The sequence below is a fragment of the Ostrinia furnacalis genome, unplaced genomic scaffold (assembly GCF_004193835.3).
Source record: "Ostrinia furnacalis isolate ACB-3 unplaced genomic scaffold, ASM419383v2 OfSCF3139, whole genome shotgun sequence".
Lineage (NCBI taxonomy): Eukaryota > Metazoa > Arthropoda > Insecta > Lepidoptera > Crambidae > Ostrinia > Ostrinia furnacalis.
In genome coordinates, this window is record NW_021133378.1 from 746,022 (window position 1) to 768,698 (window position 22,677).

Sequence of the window (22,677 nt, forward strand, 5' to 3'; positions counted from 1 at the left end):
ATCGTGGCCAAATCGTAAAATTGATCACGTTATGATGATGTGACCAATTATTTTATAAAATGGTGTTATTTCAAGAATCGTTGAACCGATTTAGAAGAAATTTNATATGACGTTATCCATTTTACGCAAGCATACGGAAATATATTTAGATTTTTTTTGTATCTTCTTAAGAAATCTTAATAAATGATTTCATAATATTTACTTTCATGTTTATTTAATTTGTTGTTTAAGTACTTAAAGGTGTGCCAGAATCTCATGGCAAACGGGGAAAATAAACTTTGTTGTGTGCAATACTGGGGAAACTGGATTAAACGATCTTGATGCTATTTAATTTTTATATTATTACATAATGTAATTAACGTGAAGTATAAAAAAAAATTGTGAAATCATTAGAGGAGACAACGGGAATTACATTTTCAAAATTCTCGTTGTCTCCACTCCTCCGATCCGGTGGAACTGCGGGAATAAATTACCACACACAAGTGACACAAGTGGGGACAAGGAAACAAGTTTTTGCTTTTGTTTGTTTTTTGTTTTCGAGTGCCAAAATTTCACAGACCTAGGAAATCCTTTCCAAAATCGAATCCCTTCACGGAGTTGTTCAAGTTGTACCTACTTGCTTCGTGAAGGGATTCGATTTTCGCTATAAGATTCGCTTCACAAAAAAAACGCCGGAGGAGCGAGCATGTCGTAATCACAAACTGCTACGTTTTGCCACTTGTCTACTAAAGTAAGTTATCATCTGGGTTTTTGCATAAATGAGTAATGTAAAATACTATAATTTATCAAAAAATGCACCAGCACATTATGTGAATCGCGCAGCTAGAGTTGAGGCTCGAAAGAAAGCACGTCAAAAGTGCGAGTTTGTGTTCGTCTCGACTTTCATTGTGTGACTTAATCACATTGATATAAACGTGTTAAATGTTTGCAAACGAGACAGAAAGCATCTTGTGTCAGTCCAACTACGCAACGAGAAGTCAGCAGCGCAGACAGTGTATGCAGATATAAAATCTTTTCTGCTTGTGTTGATGGCCTCAATGAACCACGTCCACAACCATTGATGAATGGCCTCAAGTTGAGGCCCCTCATTGCGCGACCAAAAATAAACTCCATCTCCTTATATAGTTCCAAAATACTGTGGGTCTAGTCAAAATGCCATCGCAAACNTTTTAACTCTTAAGAGTACATCGCAGGATATGTATTAAAAACAATGCTACTTTATACTTCTTCTACTGCTACTTTATTCTAATTAATTATTTGCTACTTGTGCTGTTAATTACAATTCTCAATCCGTAAATAATATCCTCTTTCTACCGTGTTCTCGTAAAATCATCGTAACCGATTGTTGTAATCGGATTACATGAACATCACTCGACCATGTATGTCCATTTGGACATATCGGAATGGCACGCTTTGACGATCAACTTGCTGTATCTACTCTAATCCATATCTGTGGTCATGGTTCTAAGCCATTATCAACAAAGTAAAAAAAAACACAAACGTCACTGTCAATAATAAGTTGTCAGTGTCAAAACTGACAAACTTAAATGCGATTTTCTACCATGTGCGTTTCGTAAATAGAAAAAATAATTTGTGGTGAATTTTCAGCAAGTATTAAAATTTCCATGCTAAAATGCAGCAAGCTCATCGTCCTGGAACCCTAAAGCAGAGCAACAAGGCTCACAAATCCCGCCACCGTTCTAAAAGGGGCATTTCGGCAGCCGTAAAAGGTTAGGTCACGATATTAAATTGGGCTTTTTTAAAAAATATTTTTATTAAAATGACTTAAAATCTTTAAAAAACTGTGGAGTCAAGCAACGGTTGCATCTTCTAGTCAACTAATTTCGAAATGCCAGATTTTGATACTTATAAAATCATGTTATTTTTATGTTTCTAGGTAAAACTGAAATCAAGGAATTTGGTCGACGCAATCGTCACATATTGAAGAAAGAAGAACGTCGCCACCAAGCCTTGCAGCTTCGCAAAAATAAGCGCGAAGAGGTTTTATCCAAGAAGCGTGCTTTGGGTGGTACTCGAAACCCACCATTTTTAATCTGTGTCGTGCCATTGAACGCTCAGCTGGACGTGCAGTCAGCCCTAGCTATACTGAAGACATGTTCCGAAGGAGCTATTGTTACGGAGTCAGAAAATGGTGTGGTGCATATTGGGTAAATAATTATTAAAATCTTTATCTTTGTTAAAATGTTTTTAAAGTTTTAGAACTGAACATTAGATTACTTCTGAGTTAAATTACTGAGCCCAAAATCCCAAATATAAAAGTTTCTTACATTTACAATACAAATTTACAAATTTTTACATTTCCAAATATATTTTTCCAGCTTACCAAACTTCAAGCAACGTTTCTCATTTATATGCCCAGAAATAGATGATGATTTTGCACTTCTTGATGCCCTCAAAATAGCAGACACAGCTCTCTATGTTAGCTCTGCCTTGGATGAGCCTGTGGATGAATGGGGAGAGAAAGTTCTGGCCTTGTCCATGGCCCAAGGAATGCCCACACCTGTGGTGGCTGCTATGGATATTGAAGGAGTACACCCAAAGAAACGAACCACTGAAAAGCAAAACGTCCAAAAGTTAGTCTCTAAATGGCTTCCAGAAGAAAAAGTTCTGCAGTTAGACAAAAGTTCGGATGGACTGAATATAATACGTAGAATAGGCAATCAGAAACGTAACATCCTTCATCACAGGGAAAAGAGACCTTACATGCTGGCTGAAGAAGTAGATTACGTTCCTGATGCTGAAGGAGAGAGTGGTACGTTGAAAGTTAGCGGTTACCTACGTGGCATGCCGTTGAATGTCAATGGACTGGTGCATATTGCTGGACTTGGTGATTTCCAAATGTCAAGAATTGATGGATTAGATGATCCACACCCCCTCACTTTGGGCAGAGAGAACACTAAAGCAGATTCGATGGATGCAGAGGTTACGAAAGTGTCTGTTTTGCAAGTAGCTGACCCTGCTAAACAAGAGAGCTTAGTGACGGAGAATGTCCCTGATCCAATGGATGCAGAGCAGACTTGGCCTACTGAGGAAGAAATAGAACAGTCTAACCTTGAGGTGAGTACTTAAACCCTTCCCCATTTATAATTAGCTACAAAAATGTCGAATGGAACAAAGAAGAACGGTCATCTGTGACCCAGGCCCGACAGAAACGAGACATACCTCAGTTTTTTTGTCATGTCTTAATTAGTTAAATTATATATTTTTTATATTCGAAATCTATGTATAACACCAAAATATACCATTTGTTTTTGTTCAGGCGTTATACAAAAACTAATATTTATAGTTAATTCATATTTAATTACTATTTAATGTGTGAGCTTTTTTCGCCTGAAACACAGGTTTTTAACCTAGCTCAGGCTACAAAAAGACTGTGAACTATATGTAAACTCTAGCATAATAAGTTCGTATAATGCTCTTATTTTAATGAATAAATTATTTATTTAAATTATTTATTTATTTATTTAATACAAAATGCCTATTTATCACCAAAATTGGTAAATGTATGTACCTAAATGTCTATTACAGCTGCTATGGAATGTATCTAGGTGACCTGGAGATACAGCCGGATTATACAGGGTGGGAACAATAAGTGATCTCACTCGATTATTTCTAAACTATACAAGATATCGAAAAACTAGTTACTGATTCTGAAAGTGCTTCACAAGCTCTTTCAATCGGTACCAATAATAGGGTACAGATTATGGAAGCTGGTAACATTGAATTTTTGGATTTTGTAACTTATTATTGTTTCCACCCTGTATAATCCGGCTGTATCTCCAGGTCACCTAGATACATTCCATAGCAGCTGTAATAGACATTTAGGTACATACATTTACCAATTTTGGTGATTAATAGGCATTTTGTATTAGTTTTTGTATAACACCTAAACAAAAACAAATGGTCATATTTTGGTGTTATACCTACATAGATTTCGAATATAAAAAATATATAATTTAACTAATTAAGACATGCCAAAAAAACTGAGGTATGTCTCGTTTCTGTCGGGTCTGGGTTTTTTTTGTATGGGGCGTGACCGTTCTTCTTTCAAATTACAGCAATAGCTAACCCTTAATTTAACTATTATTTCAGACCAAAAAGAAGCTAGTGAAAAAAGTTCCTAAAGGCTGGTCTGATTACCAAGCAGCTTGGATTGTGGAATCAGACGTTGAAGGTGATGACGACGACGATGACAATGAGAGTGAAGAAGATGAAGATGAACATTCATTCATGTCCTGTGAGGAGGACAAGTCTGACCAAGAGGGCGATGAGGAGGACAATGACTTTGAGTCAGTTACGGAATCAGAAGTAGGAGTATCAGATGAGAAATATGATGCGACTATAGATGCATATGAAGAGCACGAAATGTTACAAAAGTTGGTCGCTGCTAAGGAAGATAGGCAGTTCCCTGACGAAGTTGACACTCCTCAAGACGTCCCAGCCAGAGAACGCTTTATGAGGTACAGGGGCCTGGAATCCTTTAGGACTTCTACATGGGATGTTAAAGAGAATCTTCCCTCTGATTACGCAAGAATATTTCAGTTTGAAAACTATGACCGGACTAGAAAGAGGATATTCAAAGAGGTGGAAGACAGCCTTGAAAATATGGTAAAAATATTATGTCTAAAATATACAAATGACAATACATTTGATACATAGTGAAAAACTTTGCAGATTGATATTGACACGTCATGTTTTTCAAGATTACTCCAAGTTTAATCTTTTTTTTTATCTTATTTTCAGTATGGATTCTATGTAACAATCCATATAAAAGGTGTGCGTCAAGATCTCTGGAAGGCTTTCCGATCTGCCAACAGCAAAGCCCCTCTTGCAGTTTTCGGATTATTACCTCACGAACACAAGATGTCTGTCATGAATGTGGTCCTGAAGCGTACTGGGGCCAGCGACGAACCGATTAAAAGCAAAGAGAGGCTGATATTTCAGGTTGGGTACAGGAGATTCATTGTGAACCCTGTATTCAGTCAGCACACAAATGGAAGCAAACATAAGGTAAACAATAAATCAGTCTGATTATCTATTTTCGATCATTTCAGCCTAATGACGTCCACTGCTAAACAATGACCTTCTGCAAGGATTTCCTGCGCTGCCCGCATTCTCGGTGCTTTCAGCAAATCGTCGGTCCACCAAGTGGGATCTATCTACTTATTTATATCTGTGCGCCTCTCTTCTAAAAAAAATCTGTGAGCTACCGAACAAGTACCTTCTGTAGTTGTTAAAAAACTAATTTATTCCACACCATTAGTTAGTAAATTATATTTTACATTTTTTCAGTACGAGAGATTCTTCCAACCTGCGTCGACGTGTGTAGCGACGTTCTACGCTCCTATCCAGTTCAGTCCGTCCACTGTGTTATGTTTCAAAGTAAGACTCCTTTATTTTATCAGACATCAAATCGTTATAATCAAAAAGAAGGTTGAGTTTGAAAATACATGTCGTTTTGAATAGAGATCTACCTCACTTTAGTAAAAAACAATTGAATAATTTTTTTGCTTATTATTCTGTGCTTCAACCAATCCACTTGATAAACACATTTTTTTACATTTCCAGGAGAAAAAGAATACGAAGTTGCAGCTTGTCGCATCTGGCGTCCTCCTCTCGTGCAATCCCGACAGATTAGTCATCAAACGAATTATTCTCTCTGGTCACCCATATAAGGTACATGATCTTTGTCATTGGAATAGGAATGTTTGCTGGGTAAAAAGCAAGTTTGAATTAGTCCGTTTAATTTATCCAAAAATACTATTTGTTTTTCAACAGGTGCACAAAAAATCGGCCGTCATCAGATTCATGTTCTTCAATCGAGATGACGTGGTGTACTTCAAGCCTTGCAAGCTTAGGACCAAGTATGGACGCACTGGACACATCAAGGAACCATTAGGTTAGCAATTTATGTTTTTAGTATCTAAAAACATAATATGTGTGTTTTTGTTGCACATGTTACCTAGACAGATGGTGTTTTGTTGATGTTCGTATTTGCGTATGTGATTACGTTTGCTAGCAAAGATAAAAATACCCTGATCTTGAACCTTATGGCGCAAATACACTATGCGTGAAATTGATCGAGACGTAGTGTAAACATGCACTTCGGTTACTTTCGCCGTGCGTCGCCCATACTTCGGTGTGCGGGCTCGCGCTTTGACTCGGTCAATTTCTCGCATAGTGTACTTGCACCATTATGCCTACTAGAGAAACCGCACGCATACTCGCCAAATACTATTTCCTATAAAAATATTATTATAAGATTAAAGATTGTTACTAAGATTTTTCATAATTTCAGGAACTCACGGGCACATGAAATGCGTCTTCGACGGCCAGCTCAAGTCTCAAGACACGGTGCTCCTCAACCTTTACAAGCGAATGTTCCCGAAGTGGACTTACGAAAACTGTATAGTTACTAGTAAGAGCAAAGAAAGTGATGCCTTGATGGAATCATAAATTGTAAATAAACTCATTAGTTTAAGACAGCATTTTGTTTTATTTTCTGATACTTATTTTATTGTTTCTCTGATTTTCGGTGAATGGAAATTATAGCTCGACCTTCGACTGAATCCAGTTTAAGATAAAGTAGCATTTTTTGGCCTGTATTTTAAATATTCAATAGAAGTTTTGGCCCTTTAAATTGAAATTAAATTACTAGGTACTTTTCACCCGTGCAATTAATGATAAACATGTATCTATGGTAGAGCAATGAATATTCCAGAATGTGTGACGTGTCTAGAGAATCTGTCTCTGGTTTGCTGTCTGCGGGGTTACTCCGAAAAACGTTATTCGAAGTTTCGAATGTTCCATCCTTCTCACACAAAGCGAGATGCCAGCATGATTGACGGTGATAGATAGACCCGAAACTACGTGTAAATAGCGTTCGGAGTAGCCCTGCAGTACTAATTTTAAGGAATTTGGTCGGGATGGCATAAGGAGATATAAAAAAATCATTATAATTTCCACATCTTTATTGACACATGAAGCGCAAGGCCTACTTAGTGAACTTCAGGACAGCATATCTGTCACTAGCCTAACATTAACCGATAATCTCTTGAAGGCAGTGAGACGCGACAGTGTACTAAGGGCTCCTGCATATCCCACCGAGCCAACGCAACGCATCGACTAAACAAATAAGTTTTTTTACTGCAATAAGGTCGAAAATAGATATTTGAACTGACAGCAGAATCTTGAATTTTAATTAAGATCAGTGCAATTTACGATGCGATGCGTTGCGACTCGGTGTAATGCCGTAAAGGAGTTACAATCCCGCGCAAGATTCCAATTCTCTATCAATCATGCCAAATTCGATTTTATGACAAATATAATAAAGTTTTCAATTTAAACGAATCAGCATGTTATTGCAAATGTTATAATCCTCGCGCGAGAATATTCTAATGAAAATATTTAAAACATTGATAAAGGTACAAAGGGACTTAATTAGCGTTCAAGATAATCATAATAATAACAAACAAAAATACCTATTGGTGATAGTGAAGTTAAGTGCATAATATAAGGGGGTATTATTCGAGATAAACATAGCATTTTGAGAAAATTTTGGAACAGAACTTGACTCCCCGCAGACTAGACTTTTAGTTGGCCGATAGTTGGGCCCGATTCTAAATTGTATGAAAAATCGGCCGATCCAATGTGCGACTCAACTATCGGCCGACTAAAAGTCGGTGGTCTACGCCTAGGCTAACGGTTAGCACAACTTTCTCTTACTGGATGTCATTCCACAATAAAATAAGAGTAAAATTTAAGTTTACAATATATGGTATTAATTAAGTTCCTGTGCTATTAGGCTGCGTTTTCTCCAGAGTTGTGCGAGGATGCGTAGTGTAAAGAACCAATAGAGTCGCTTCATTTACCGAGGCGAGGTAAATGAAGCAATTTTATTGGTGTTCGCACATCTCTGGTGGAAACGCAGCCTTATGTAGCTGTGTGGGTAAATGAACGTGATATTTTTAGGTCGTATAATGCTAAAGCTCGTCAAGGTTTTTTATTACAATTGGTTTTTCATAGTTTTCCACTTATAAAATGCACATAATGATGTCAATGTTACAAAAAATACTATACATTTAAAAGAAATACAGTGCAATACTTAAAAGCCATTTCGATCATATTTGAATATATAAAAATTAATAACAGGTATAGATCGTTTCATCCACGAAGACGCGCCTCACCAATTTTTGGTCGAGGGAAGCGCGGGGTGCGAGGAGTTTGATCCGAGCAATCCGAGCGTCATTATTGTAGTGTGCGTGTGCACTCATGGATGATTTACCGTGTACCGATAACAATGAAACATTAGCGGAAGAATGGTGGGGCGCGTCTTCATGGATGAAAGGATCTGTAGACTTTTAAAGAGGGTTTTTCTGAGCTTTTTATATTATTGGAACAGTCCATAACGATTATTTTAACATTGGATCGTAAAAATTGTACTATTAGGTGTAAATTAGAGAGTAACGTGACACAATATAAATTTCAGTTATCACAATATAATAATAACTGAAAAATCGCTAAGGAGTATTTTAATAATAATAAAACGCAGTTCTGGCTGTTATTATAAATGAATCGAAATTGTAAAGTTCTACTGTTTATTTTAGTTTTTGCTTTTAGGAAGTGTGAGGAACATTCAAAAAATTATGAGATAAACAACAAAAATTGCAATTGTATGTCTTGAAACACATTAGTAAACCGCAACAAGTCTTGGTCGTATAGCTTATTTATTTATACGAACAGTAAAGGTATACTCACATTGCGACTTTGGATTTTAATTTAATATGTACTTGAAGTTTTTAAACTATTGGTTTAACTTCAAAAATGTTATTGTAAAATATAGGATAAGTAACACCATTGTAATTAACATAAGATTTTTTATAACCTTTAATTCCATAAACAATAAAGAACTTACTTATGTGGCAGTGTGAATATACCTTAGTTCGTTTAAATTTTACTTGTATAAGACGTGTTTGAATGTGTATGTACCATAATAAACTATACATTGGGTCAAGATATAACTATCTACTGGAAGTACGGATGACAGTACATCAAAGTAAACAATTTTCCACCTTATTCAGTTGTATTAGGTGGTATTTTCCAACTAAAAATTTAGCTTGATGTGCTATACAAAGCATTTAGAAATACAGTCTTGGCCTATTACTGTCCAGCAGAGTTAAGGTTAATGTTTCACAGACAAGTTAAAGATAACAGCGGTTTAAATGCAAAGCAACTCATTTTCAAAACATAACTATAAAATTAAACTTCACTTTCTATCACAAACGTAAAAAATCAAACATATTTTTAATAGTGTTAACGAAATTAAGACAAAGTCTCCGTCAGTGTTGCGAAGAATCTAACCTAAAAGTATCTAACATTGAGATTAAAAATGTAAACAATTTTTGTTTTACTTTAAAAATATTAATCTCATCTTTTCATCAACATTGCAACACTTAAAGCTCTCACACACTCAACTGGGCACTCGAAGTAAACATTTTCGTTTTGTATTGTTATGCTACTAAAGCCTGGTCACGTAGAATTTTGTCCAATGACCTTAGGCTACCCATCCTTATCGCTCGCGCGTAATTATATTGCTGTCGCGACTGTGCGACATGCGCCCGCAGTGATTATGCGAGCGCGACAGCAACATAATTACGCGCGAGCGATAAGGATGGGTAGCTTGGGGTCATTGGACAAAATTCTACGTGCTCACGGACCAGGCTTTATTAGTATTATTGCGGTACATTGCGATTTGTCGAGCATGCGAGCGCATTAAGTTTTAAATTAATGAAGGTTTAGGCCCGTGTTATGAAATGAGACTCAAGTACGAATTTACTCTCAAGCGCTGATAAAAATGTGTATTTTTTCTAAATATTGAAATCTTTCCAATCACAGGCATGAGTTTGAGTCTTGTTTCATAACATCCGAGTCAATTTATGTAATAAAAATATTGTTTACATTCTCATATTTTCAATTGAAAGACGAATAGGTACGTCAGCATCAAATCCTATCATTAAGCCTTACATCGACAATTAAATCATTAACATCTCTTTTTATAACATTTTTACTTTGAAGTGTTAACTATGTGTCAGGTAATAATTCTCTTTAGCTAGTTCTATTGAAGGCAGATTAATCAGTTTTATCTGGTTTTTATTTAGTACAATATACAGGTTGTTTTCGAAAGTTTCGTGGTCGGTAGATTACACCAAGTGGCAGGTTTGTTCAAAGGTGCCTCTCGGGGACAGGGTAGGGACAGAAAGATACACGCTTGCAATAAAATTATTCGAGATAAACCGTGATTAAGAAGTTATAAGAATTTTCTTAGTACTTTCATAGTCTGACGGCAAACGGACAATATAGTGTGAGAGGGCCTTAGCTTGTAAACGGTCCCTTAACAATCAAGTTCTAAGAAGTGCAAGTCTGATCGACCATAAACGGCCAATATAGTGTAAAGATAACTTTCGGCCAAATCAACGCGTGCAAGTTGCGTGCGCAATAGCGTGCACGGAGACGAGTTGCCAGATCAGACGTTATGTATGAATTTGTAGCAACGAGTTCACATCAATTATTCTTCCTGTCATTGGCTATGGCAGGCAATCTATGTAGCGTCTGCACGCGGCGATGTCCGATTTTAAAATGGCGGAAATTTTTCGTACAGCAGTGATCGCCATCGTCGTCACACACGCAGGCTGCACGCGTTGGTTTGGCCGAACCTAAGGGTTAAGCCAGGGGTTCCCAAAGTGTTGCGCCGTAGAAAGTAAAGAGTGGCGCCGTTAGTCAATCCTTTAACTCGCGTTGGCGCTTGAAAACTGTTGATGCCCTACCCCTCCCACGTTAACTCGCCGGTCTTTCGACTGTATCTTTTTCAAAGGGTAGATCATAGTGACCAAATACTAAACTTGTAAGTGCGACGCGGGATGAGAAAGATTGGAAACCCCTGAGTTAAGCTTCAACCACACCAATGCGTGCAAAAGGAGGTCGCCGTGACAAAATACTTTTGTAAGTGCGCCGCGGGATGAGAAAGATTGGAAACCCCTGGGTAAAGCTTCAACCACACCAATGCGTGCAAAAGGAGGTCGTCGTGACAAAATACTTTTGTAAGTGCGCCGCGGGATGAAAAAGATTGGGAACTCCTGGGTAAAACTTCAACCACACCAACCCGTGCAAAAGGCCGATGACAGGTCGCGCGACCTATGACAGTTCACGCGACCTGTCATTGGCCTTTGATCGCGCCGGCGATGGCGATCTGCACGCGTTGGTGTTGAAGCATAAGGCCGGGTTCCCACTATGCCGGACCGGCATTTCTGCCGGAAACCGGACACCGGACAAGGGTGTTCACATTACACCGGATCACCGGATCCGAAATCCGAGCCGAATGAAGTGCGGGGAGCACGGGCGGCGCAGCAACTCGTTCACATTACTCCGGTCCGGTGATTTTGCCGGCATTTTGTAGCGACAAAACGCTCGGTAAAAATGCCGGGCTCGGCGAAAAAGCCGGATCCGGGATAATGTGAACAGCTTCATACAATTTGTACCGCCGCTAGGCCTTCCGGCGATTTTACCGGACCGGGAGATCTGCCGGTCCGGCATAGTGGGAACCCGGTGTAAGCGATATAGCAAGCGGTTTTCTGTCCCTACCCGGTATAGTAGCGGTCTTACTGCTTAGGTTTGCGCGCGCGGCGCCGCTTGTCAGGCTCTGGCGCGGGCGGCGCGCCGCGGTACAAAGTGTTCAGGAACTCCTCCAAGTTTGGTTCGTGCCTGCAGAAAACATAAATACTGTTAATTGTGAAAAATATAAAACGTTAAAATAACGGTATCGTTATAGCCAATGAGCTGCTGTCATAGTGACATTGACCTAATGTCAATGTCACACGAGCAAACGTTACAATAGTGGGACGCGCAGGGACGACTCCCCGCGCTTTTGATGCCGTGTGATGAATTGTATTTAAAATAAGGCAATATAGTTTGAAAGTTGAGTATTCAGTGTTTTATTTATGAGAATAGATCGACCGGCCTCTAATAATACGTTAAGAAAACAATAAAGGATTTGTCTCTTATTTGGGGAATGAATGTACAGTCGCGGAATGAAAAGGTTCGTCACCTTAGTGTCGGTTTTCGCTTGCACTAGGTACTGTAAGAGTCAAACCTGCCAACATAACCATGCAAGAAACAGTGCTGCTTACATTTAAAAATAAATATGACGTTTGCTAACGAATAAGGTTTTGCTTGTTTATTTTTCTATCCCATCAGTGCAATGTTACAAAATGTAGTTTTTATTTTTATTTAATAGATAATGGCAGGTTGAACCAACAAGAAGGTTTTAGTTTATCAATCATAATAATTTTCTTGACAAGTTAAATCGTCAAACAACTTTGATCTGAATAATTTTGAACTTTACTGACGAACAGTTAAAGATTATTTTCTTTAACTCGAGATTATTCTGCATATTTTCAAAAGGTAATATGTGCTCGTGATTCGTTGAAGGAATCAATTTGAAAACTGACGAACCTTTTCATTCCGTGACTGTACATAACACAGATCACAGAAACTAAACGGAGATGTGACAAGGGGGCGGGGCCGGTGTCGCAGCAATATGCCCAAAAACAGAACACACGAGCAATTCGTGAAAGCAATGATGACAGTAGCGACGTCATAAACAGCTTACATTACTTGCGTAATACTAAAGATTATTCAAACGTTGAGTACTGATACCGCAGTGGATAATGAGCACATATTTTGATTTCTTTGTGTGTGTGTGAATTTCTAATGCGACACTGAGTTTCGAACTCAGCGCATTAGTTGGCATCTCTCTATATCTCTATGACTATGTATCATGACTAGAGTCTTATTATAAAAGGATGCCGATGTTTTAAATTTCACCCTGCACAGAAAAAGATCGGTACTAGTTTTACAGTCTATGCCTCGGTGTCTGAATTGATAATTTAGCTTGCGCATGCGCATCCTCTAGTCGACGATAAATTAAAATGAAAAGTCCATACAAAGCATTTTTTGGACAGTGATTAAAATATCATCAGTATTTTGCAAGCAAGTTTCTGGAGTGGAGACCGCGTACCGAAAAACGCAGCGTGGGACGTCCACCCACAAGGTGGGCCGACAACATCATAAAGGTAGCAGGAAGGCGCTGGACGCAGGCCGCTACCAACCGGGCAACATGGAAAGCATTGGGGGACGCCTATGTTCAGCAGTGGACGTCCTATGGCTGAGATGATGATGATGAGTATTTACTCACTACCTATTTACGTTAATACGTGTTTGAACTCACCCTGCGTGTGGCGGCTGGCTGAGGTCGGCGGCGGCCGCCTTGTTGCCCAGCACTATGCGGTACTGCACCACGTGGCAGTCTGGCCGCAACTGTTTTAGGTTCTTTTTCTGTGTTGAACAAAAGTAAGTAAGTAAACATTTATTTGCTGCACACAGTTACATACATTTTTATCAAAATTACATTATTTAATATTTAACATGCACATTAAATATAAAATAATAATTAGAAAAATAAATAATGCGAGCACAGTAGCGGCAGCAAAAGGTCAACGATTCAGCATGTGCCATAAGCAAATGCTTGGACGCTGATTTAAAACGAATGCCTCCCTGCGCGATACGCGTCTAGAGTCTGACTATCGCCTCGGGAAGGACGCGGCGGGCGGCAGGGCGGGAGACGACAGAAGGCGCTGTACTCTATAATATAATATGGTTACATATTTCTTGCAACTCCGAAGGCGAATGAGCTTTACTTGTGTTTGTAATGACTATTAAAACTTTTAACAGTAGCGAGCCATCACACATTTAAAGCTCACTCGCCTTCGTGAATTGCAACAACTATAGTTAGTTCAAGCGTTCACACAACTGAAGCGGTCGCGGGAAATCTAGTTGTATTTTGACATGGTGCTAGGTTAGGATCGCTGTGAACGCTTTTGCAGTTACATCGACGATAGCGCTGTGTGACATGATTCTCCCGGCGACTGCTTTGCGCTGGGTCGCTTTCCCGCCCTTCCCGCCTCTGTGTGCGCTGATTTGAAAAATAGCTGGCCTGTATTGGTGCAGCAAGTACCTGGCAGCTGGCCCACTGCGTGATCTGGTAGACGGCGCCGTCCATGCACGCGTAGTACATCACCAGCAGCCCCAGCATGCTCGACTCCGCCCAGATGTCGCCCTGACGACACGTCACCGTGACAGTTAATAATACGGGTTAGAGCACAGAATAATAATAAGTACTACGTACAGAAGTTTTACTTCGCGAAGGTATTTAAAAAAATGTATGCTCAATGTCATTAACAATATGGTGTAATTTAGCCTGTCTCAAGAGTCAAGCACCATTGTTGACAAACGTCAGAGATCGGCTCTGCGCCGAAGCTATCGGGCTGACTTCGGTAAAATGATGTGACGTGAGGTGCCAAACTGCGGAAAATGGCGGAGGAAATACATGATTTAGCATGCATGATATTAACATATCATGAATAATATTAACCTCTCAGTGTCTTGAGGCAACTTAAAAAAGTACATTCTGTGTTTTTATTATTATTTAGGCAGTTAAATACTGCACAGTATTTAGTACACCATTTTCTTCCATCATACACAAGAATACGCGTGCGTGAGTCAATGTTCGCTCGTATGTGAGGCTTTGTCGAATAGTATCCTGTAGGTGGGCCATCGTGCGTGTTTTGTTTTCGATGTAAACTCGCGGAGATGAACATGCCTGGTTAGAGTAGGAGAACACCGTTGATTTTTCGTCGGCCGATAGTTTAGTCGGGCAGTTGATCAGTATGGCCATGTATGGGAGTGCGCACACTACGCCGATTCGATTTGGCCAATTCTTCATACAATTTAAAATCGGGCACAACTATCGGCCACCTAAAAATCAACGGTGTGCGCCTACTCTTAAAGCGCAGATTACTAATGAGTTACATTAGAATTTTTTTAGATGGACGCCCTACTGGAACAAAAATTGGCACTTTAAACTTTAATACTTTGCAAACGGATCCTTAAATCGAAAAATAGTCTTATGCTTGTTTTCACCATCAATCCCTAATTTTTAAGTGATCCCTCTAGTAACACAAAACAGGAATTTTGTTTTCATATAGGTCACTTAAAAATAGGGATTGATGGTGAAAACGGGCATTAGAAACCCCTAAGTCATTTTAAAAGACCTATCCAACGATTACCCACACGATGGGGTAGAAGATGAAAAAAAATATCATCCCCACTTTGAATGTAGAGGAGCTACCCTAAACAATTTTTTTTTCTAAATTTTATCCTACCACTGTCGCCAGGCAAAACCTCGGACGGACAGACAGACATGACGAAACTGTAAGGGTTCCTTGTCAGGACTACGGAACCCCAAAAAGTTAGTTATTGTTTGATTTTATCCGGAATATCCCTGGTTTTATAATTGAGCCAGTAAATCAGGTTTCTAGTGTACTACGTAACAGATCCATCACTTCACTATGCTTTATTTTCAAACTGTCAAGCAACGTGAGGAAAAATGAACTTAATGGCTTAGTGATTATTACTTTGTCTTAAGGTTCAAATTGAATGTTAATCTCGTTTAAGCATTAATAGTGTTTTAAATGTGTTGTTATGACACTTACCTCTTTAGCGGAGTGTCGGATTTTGCACTGAGAGCAGTAGCGAGCGGCGTAGCACGGCCGATCCGTCGCCACGCGCTTGTGCCGCCGCCCGCAATTAGTGCATCTGCAACGGGGGACAATAAGCCATGTGATGGTTGAGCCATGTTATGGTTGAGCCATGTTATGGTTGAGCCATGTCATGGCTGAGCCATTATTTGTCTGAGTCATACAATATCCGAGTCATATAATGTCTGAGTGACTAGGTCGAGTTAGTGGACGCCGATAGTCATGTAAGGCGACTGCTGAGACCGTAAAAACCTTAAGTGTTTACTTGTTAACGAGCATAAAGTGTTTACAACGCGAACGCCATTTAATCTCAAACCTCATACTCCAGTCCCCAATAGAATAGACAGGTGGAACCTAGTTTGTTGGTCAGTTGACTAGTAACTACACAAAGTCAGTAAAACAATCATAGACGTAATCTTTGCTTGAATAAAGGTTTTTTATTATTAATGTGGCAGCTGAACCATTGGATATCTATCACATAAATATACTGAAAAAAAAAAAAACCAAAGAAAGCCACTCTGGTGATGCTCAAATGATATAAACGAGAAAAGTTTAATTTTAAGTTGTGACAACTTTTTACTTTTATAAGCATTGCAAAATATACCTTATGGTGTTGGCAGCAAACTCCATTTTGTCATGAAGCTGGGCCAACAGCTGACTGAGCTCGCTCCACGCCGCTTCCACGTGTCGCGATTCTAACGCGCGTCTCTCGTACGCTTCTCTTCGTTCCTGAGGGTAGAAAATACTTTATTTACTAATAATATGTATAAAAATCCGTTCGATGGACTTTTGGAGCCTACCCAAAACTTATTATCGACCTTATACCTATATTAGATAAAGATCAAAGTCCCTCACCGGCTCCCCGATGAGGTCGAAGGCGTGATGCAGGATCTTGAAGGCCTCCTCGGCGCCCGGCTGCTGGTTCTTGTCTTATTTAGTTATTGTCAACCTTATGACTAGCTGGCGTAAGGCTTAGTATTGATTCACCAGCTCTTCGATGACCGATCGTTCCCAACTTTTGGACCCTACGCAAAACTTATTATCGACTTTATACCTATATTAGATAAGGTTCAAAGTCTCACCGGCTCCCCGATGAGGTCGAAGGCGTGCTGCAGGATCTTGAAGGCCTCCTCGGCGCCCGGCTGCTGGTTCTTGTCTAATTTAGTTATTGTCAACCTTATGACTAGCGGGCGTAAGGCTTAAAATTGATTCACCAGCTCCTCGTTAACCGATCGTTGCCAACTTTTGGACCCTACGCAAAACTTATTATCGATCTTATTTCAAGGGGGTAAAGTTCAAAGTCACTCACAGGCTCCCCGATGAGGTCGAAGGCGTGCTGCAGGATCTTGAAGGCCTCCTCGGCGCCCGGCTGCTGGTTCTTGTCGGGGTGCACCAGGAAGGCCTGCCGCCGGTAGTACCGCTTGATCTCCTCGTCTGTGCAGTGGACGCTTACGACTGGAATACCTTATGGCAAGGGGGTAAGGTTCAAAGTCGTCTAACCGGCACCCAATGACCCAAAAACCCAATCAAAGGTGTGCTGGTCCTGAAGTATCTTGAACACCTCTTCAGTGAATCCCGGCTACTGTCTATCCATATAAAGCCGACCTTATGGCAAGGGGGTAAGGTTCAAAGTAGTCTCACCGGCTCTCCGATGAGGTTGAAGGCGTGCTGCAGGATCTTGAAGGCCTCCTCGGCGCCAGTAATGTCGACTTTTTAGCTAGGAAGTAAGGTTTAAAGGCTCGGCTGCTGTATATGCATATTTATGTCGACTTTATGACAAGGGGATAAAGTTCAAAGTCCCTCACCGGCTGCCCGATGATATCAAAGGCTGCAGTATCGTGGTGACCCTCGGCGCCAGTTAATGTCAACTTTATAGCAAGGGAGTAAAGTTCAAAGTCTCACTGGCTCCCCGATGAGGTCGAAGGCGTGCTGCAGGATCTTGAAGGCCTCCTGGGCGCCAAGTTAACGACAATCATATAGCTAGTGGTTTGGTTTCCCGGCTGTTATCTAAATGTTGACCTTATGGCAAGGGAATAAGGTTCAAAGTCTCACCGGCTCCCCGATGAGGTCGAAGGCGTGCAGGAGTATCTTGAAGGCCTCCTGGGTGCCAAGTTAACGACAATCATTTAGCTAGTGGTTTGGTTTCCCGGTTGCTATCTAAATGTTGACCTTATGGCAAGGGAATAAGGTTCAAAGTCTCACCGGCTCGCCGATGAGGTCGAAGGCGTGCTGCAGGATCTTGAAGGCCTCCTCGGCGCCCGGCTGCTGGTTCTTGTCGGGGTGCACCAGGAAGGCCTGCCGCCGGTAGTACCGCTTGATCTCCTCGTCTGTGCAGTGGACGCTCACGCCTAGAATACTGGAAGAAAGCAGCTTTTTTGGTACTTTGAATAGGTATAGATTCTACTATATAAAAATAAGTCGGGTTTTCCTCCCTGACGCTATAACTCCAGAACGCACGAACCGATTTCCACGGTTTTGCATTCGTTGGAAAGGTCTCGGGCTCCGTGAGGTTTATAGCAAAGAAAATTCGGGAAAAGGGGGTAAAACGGGATCCACGCGTACGAAGTCGCGGGCGGCCGCTAGTAGATAGATAAATGATAATAATAATAATGAGATCAAATGGTTACAAAACAATATTGGCCCATATTTTATATTTTTTCCTAAGAAAAAAGACAATATTGCGTCCAATATAGTGGCAATAAGGAAGAGAAAAAAACGGTTTTGGTACTTTGAGTAGGATATAATGGTTACAAAACAATATTGGGGAGGAAAAAAGACAATATTGTGATCAATATAGTGGCAATATGGAAAAAAAACATTTTTGGCACTTTGAATAGGAACAGAAATGGATACAAAACAATGTTGGGGAGGAAAAAAGAGAATATTACGTCCAATATAGTGACAATGAATAATGAAAAACATTTTTTGGTCTTTGAATTGGAATAGATAGATAATGGTTACAAAATAATATTGGGGGTTGTGGAGGAAAAAAGGATGATATTGCGTCAAATATAGTGGAAAAATAGTAGGCATAAAAAAAAGTCAATATTGCGTCCAATATCCACTATATTGGACGCAATATTGACTTTTTATTCAATATGGCAGACATCTTGATGTAAAGTAGCGAAAAATATTGCAGTATGCTCGTTTACAATGTCTTTTAGAATGAGTATCTTTTTAAGGCCTACATGAAGGGTAATGTTACCTACCAGTACCGCCTAAAGGGCATGTAGGTGTTTCATTTTTTATTCAAAATCTTTATGAGTAGATAAGGATCTACTTGTAAAGATTTTGAATAAAAATGGAAAGGTCCAGGGCACTTGTAAATTTTTAGTTTATTTATTTGTTTAAAGTTTAAAGGCACATCCACAGAAAACAATTCAAATTTCACATGTACCGGATATGTTGTATATCTGATCGAGCTAACTACGCACCACGTTGGAATGCGACTCTCTCACCGGCACACCTCCCTGCATTCGCCCCGCCCAAGCGTCGATGTGACGTCATGTCTGCCGGGTCCGCAGTTAACTCAATCGGGTTGTAGTTTGCCTTTAATATGGACTCTATGAGCTTTACCTGTAAGGGTCCTTTCCTTTGCACGCAAGCAGCCTCTTCATCGCCTCCTCCCCGGTAGCTGGCAGCGGTATATTGGCGTTCAGTTTCGTTGAATCATTCCCAGTGTCAGGCTCAACTTCTGCTGAAGATAAAAATCATTCTTTTTAAGATTTGCAAAAAATAAAGGTTTCTATCGTAAAAAAAAGGGTCAAGAAAGTTAGGCTACTGATTTGAAGATGATAATTGATAGTACTAACTCATGAGCTATAAAATATATGATACTAATAGCACCCTCCCCCCACCTGAAATGGCATATCAGGGGCCTGAAAAAGAACCCTAGATATGAAAATGGCTGCTACTCTCTAACGCCGTATTCATATTTTTGGATGTATGTACTATGAGCCACACTACCTGCTACCCATTTCTGGTCATGTCATCTTGTTCTATCGTAAAGGATCGCCATTTGATGAGAGCGAGAGAAAAACGAAAAATGGGTAGCTAAATTACTTCAGACTACATTTTTGTACAAATTTTGTACAAAATTTTGACTGTACAAATTAGTAGTAATAAAAATGTAATTAGTCTATGGGTAGCTAATTTACTTCGGACTGTACATTTTTGTACAAAATTTTGACTGTACAATTTAGTAGTAATAAAAAAGTAGTCTACACTGTGTTAATATACAATTTTAGATCAGTGGTACAATGGCCCATTGATAAGCCTATCAACAAAGTACATAGCAGCAAAGTAAATTCAATATTATTATCAGTTACTTGAAAACAGTTTACTGTATTTAATATACTTTGTAGGGAGGGAAATATGTATTATAAATAAGTATTTTGGTGTTTTGTGGTTTGCTTGATAGAGATAAATGTCAGTTTGTACTTCATATTATGTCCTTAACTTTAACAATATTAAGAAGTTAAAACTAACATAGTAATAATGCAATCAATCATATTTTCTATGTTAAGGATGGATGCAAGCCACTGAGGCCACCGCCAACCATTTATTTTTTTCTTTCTTTCTTTCAAATCATTCGGGTAGGCCTATGTTCAGCAGTGGACATCCTATGGCTGAAATAATGACGATGATGTACCATCATCTTCCTCACCTTTTTTAAACCACTTTAATTTCCTCCAAAACCCGAAGCGCGTGTGTCCAAATTTTCTATCTATGTACAGCAGGTACTTGTTGTCTCTCATCTTGTATACATAATCCTTGGTGGACCTCCATACTGCTTGCGAGCTCACATACGTCTGCGTGAAGGCTGATGTGCAACTAAAAATATTAACAGGTTTAATAAGGTAAATAAGTAATGGAGAAAACAACAACAATGCCTAGATTAATGTAACTAATCTGTATTTTATTATATTACAAAAAAAAGTTAGATTAATATTTTTGAACTTTTATCTATTTTTGATACAAAAGATTATTCTAGTTTAGAGTAGGTATTATAATGTATGAAATATGTAATTCAAGATGTAATACCTAACAGAACTATGATTCATGTACATTTTCCTTATTTTCACATTTTAAAAGGTAAGTAGGTATGACCTAATCCAGGAAATAATAATATAACAAAACATATAGCATAATATGTTACTATACTATAAACTGATAAATTAATAATAACTTACAGATCAAACAGCAAGTGTAGACTCATTCCACAAATGTCCGATATTAGATAAGCAAACCACACCAAAGCCTTCCAGGTTGCTCCGCCCCAGTGTTCTAAATAGTTCTGAGCTAGACCCAAGTAGCCCGGCTTATTCCGTCTAACCTTCGACTGAGTAGCTTTCTTTTTGTCCTGCACTGGCTTACTAGCCTTATGGTAGTTCCGAGCATCCTTTTTCTTCTTGATTTTAGCAGGGTCAGTCGGACTCTCCTGGAAAACAAATTGCGATTGCTCATCCTCTTCAATTTTAAAGTCACTGTCCATGACATTCTTGTCAGCTTTAGTTTTTTTATCATTTTTCTTTTCCTTCTTCGATGGCTTTTCCTGATTTTCAATGAACACAAATTGGCTTTCATTCCCATGTTCATAGTTTCCGTCTTCTTCGTTGGTGATGTCATCCAATGAAGACCACTTGCGGGAGATGTTGCTACGTTTGTTTTTGGACTTTTTCGATGGTTTTTGCGGTTTCTCTGCATCATCTGTGTTAACATCACCAGACTCACTACCAGAAGAGATGGTAGATTGATGCTTTTTCTCACTTTTGAGTTTGTTTTCATCGCCATGCTTGGTGTTATTCGGTGGCTTGTCAAGTTTGGAGTTGGCTTTGACAGAGGGCTTAGTTTCAACATTTTGAGGTTTCGTTTTACGCACAGCTTCAGCCTGAGTAGTGTTTTTCGTGTTTTTCACCAGAACATCTGAGTAAGAGGGTCTCATTGGCTTTACTTCAGCAACAATGCGCTTCTTGTTGCTTGTGTCAGCTAAAGGACCGTTTTCATTTCTTTTTGGAGAGTTCTCAGGTTTTATAGGCTGAGGTTTGTTGTCCAGCAATAAGTTGCTCGGTAGGTTCAATGAAGGAGAGTCAGGGTGGTTCAAGGGATGGTTCTGGCCGAACGGTGAGTATGTACCTGTCGAGTTCGGCTCCCAGTTGTCTCTCAGGACTTTCAAGAAGTCAGTTGTCAATGTGTTGGTTTGGTTGACGTTCTCTTGACCATAGTTCGGTGGAGGAGTGTTGGATGGTATGTGAACATTATTATTGGAAGGATAATCTTGGTTTAAAGTGAACAAGTGTGATGTTTGGGACGATTGCAGGGGCATATCGAGAGGCCCCTGATTGTGACTAAATAGTTCATACTGACTAGACATCGGGAATATGAGTTGTTGATTGTTTTCATCATAGAACACTCTCACTGCTTGTCCATTGCTCAAACGGAGGACTGCGTTCCCGTAATTCTGGCGATTGACCGGAGGAATCGGCTGCATGTTGTTGTAAGGCAGTTTCTCGTCGGCATTCGGCATAGTTTCTCGTGGTTGCACATTGAAAGGAATTTTGTTCACAAAAATATCGTTGCTAAAGTTTGTGTTGGAATACATGTTGTTGTCGTTCATGGGAGCGGTGTTCGTGGGTATTTGAGGTGGTTTTCTCTCATTTAAACCGCCAGGTGTGCATTGCTTTGCGGCTTCCGCTGCATAGTTCCAAGTGTTGTCATTGTATCTTGGGTCATCCTTTGGCGACCTTGCCATTTTTGGTTAGTTTTAGTTGGACACAACCGACATTAACTATTATTTTGCAAAATTAGATTTGCTCCGTTTTACTTAGGAATTTAGCATTGTAATATTTTATCAGCTGAATTAGTGAACAAGCAAATAAAAACGTGGAATATTTATTAAAATGACGATTTGACGCTTTTAAAACAGACCACAGATTAAAAATTTTGGTTTATTGCCGAAAATGACAGTTTGGTTTGGGTTGGTATTCTGCGTAGGACAGAAAATGAA

The 22,677-nt window shown here is 39.5% G+C and overlaps 2 protein-coding genes across 3 annotated transcripts; one reads left to right on the forward strand and one right to left on the reverse strand.

The window, feature by feature from the left end:
- Positions 1-1,527: 1,527 nt before the first annotated feature.
- Positions 1,528-6,507, forward strand: Tsr1 (Tsr1 ribosome assembly factor). The gene is made up of 9 exons (XM_028310982.1): positions 1,528-1,730; positions 1,898-2,168; positions 2,340-3,078; positions 4,114-4,629; positions 4,765-5,031; positions 5,314-5,403; positions 5,590-5,697; positions 5,800-5,920; positions 6,320-6,507. The coding sequence occupies exons 1-9, from the start codon at positions 1,634-1,636 to the stop codon at positions 6,475-6,477; spliced, it is 2,367 nt and encodes a 788-aa protein (XP_028166783.1). The 5' UTR covers positions 1,528-1,633; the 3' UTR covers positions 6,478-6,507.
- Positions 6,508-11,245: 4,738 nt separating this feature from the next.
- On the reverse strand, positions 11,246-22,609 carry LOC114357377 (dnaJ homolog dnj-5). Of its 2 annotated transcripts, none has more exons than XM_028310975.1 (9): positions 20,864-22,609; positions 20,338-20,504; positions 19,248-19,365; positions 17,874-18,027; positions 16,276-16,400; positions 15,627-15,729; positions 14,090-14,191; positions 13,304-13,410; positions 11,246-11,778 (listed from the first exon to the last, which is right to left on the reverse strand). In XM_028310975.1, the coding sequence occupies exons 1-9, from the start codon at positions 22,420-22,422 to the stop codon at positions 11,676-11,678; spliced, it is 2,538 nt and encodes an 845-aa protein (XP_028166776.1). In that variant the 5' UTR covers positions 22,423-22,609; the 3' UTR covers positions 11,246-11,675. The 2 variants fall into 2 exon arrangements, with proteins under 2 accessions (XP_028166776.1, XP_028166775.1); XM_028310974.1 differs by having other exon boundaries at positions 19,248-19,368.
- Between the last annotated feature and the right edge of the window lie 68 nt (positions 22,610-22,677).

Excerpts from the sequence above, each read along its gene's own strand:
- Tsr1 (XM_028310982.1), top strand. The coding sequence starts at position 1,634 with ATGCAGCAAGCTCATCGTCCTGGAACCCTAAAGCAGAGCAACAAGGCT. Across the intron at positions 5,032-5,313 it reads CAAATGGAAGCAAACATAAG|TACGAGAGATTCTTCCAACC; the intron begins GTAAACAATAAA and ends ACATTTTTTCAG. Across the intron at positions 5,698-5,799 it reads TCTCTGGTCACCCATATAAG|GTGCACAAAAAATCGGCCGT; the intron begins GTACATGATCTT and ends GTTTTTCAACAG.
- LOC114357377 (XM_028310974.1), bottom strand. The coding sequence starts at position 22,422 with ATGGCAAGGTCGCCAAAGGATGACCCAAGATACAATGACAACACTTGG. Across the intron at positions 20,505-20,863 it reads CTACACTTGCTGTTTGATCT|TTGCACATCAGCCTTCACGC; the intron begins GTAAGTTATTAT and ends TAATATTTTTAG. Across the intron at positions 18,028-19,247 it reads AAAGGAAAGGACCCTTACAG|TATTCTAGGCGTGAGCGTCC; the intron begins GTAAAGCTCATA and ends GCTTTCTTCCAG.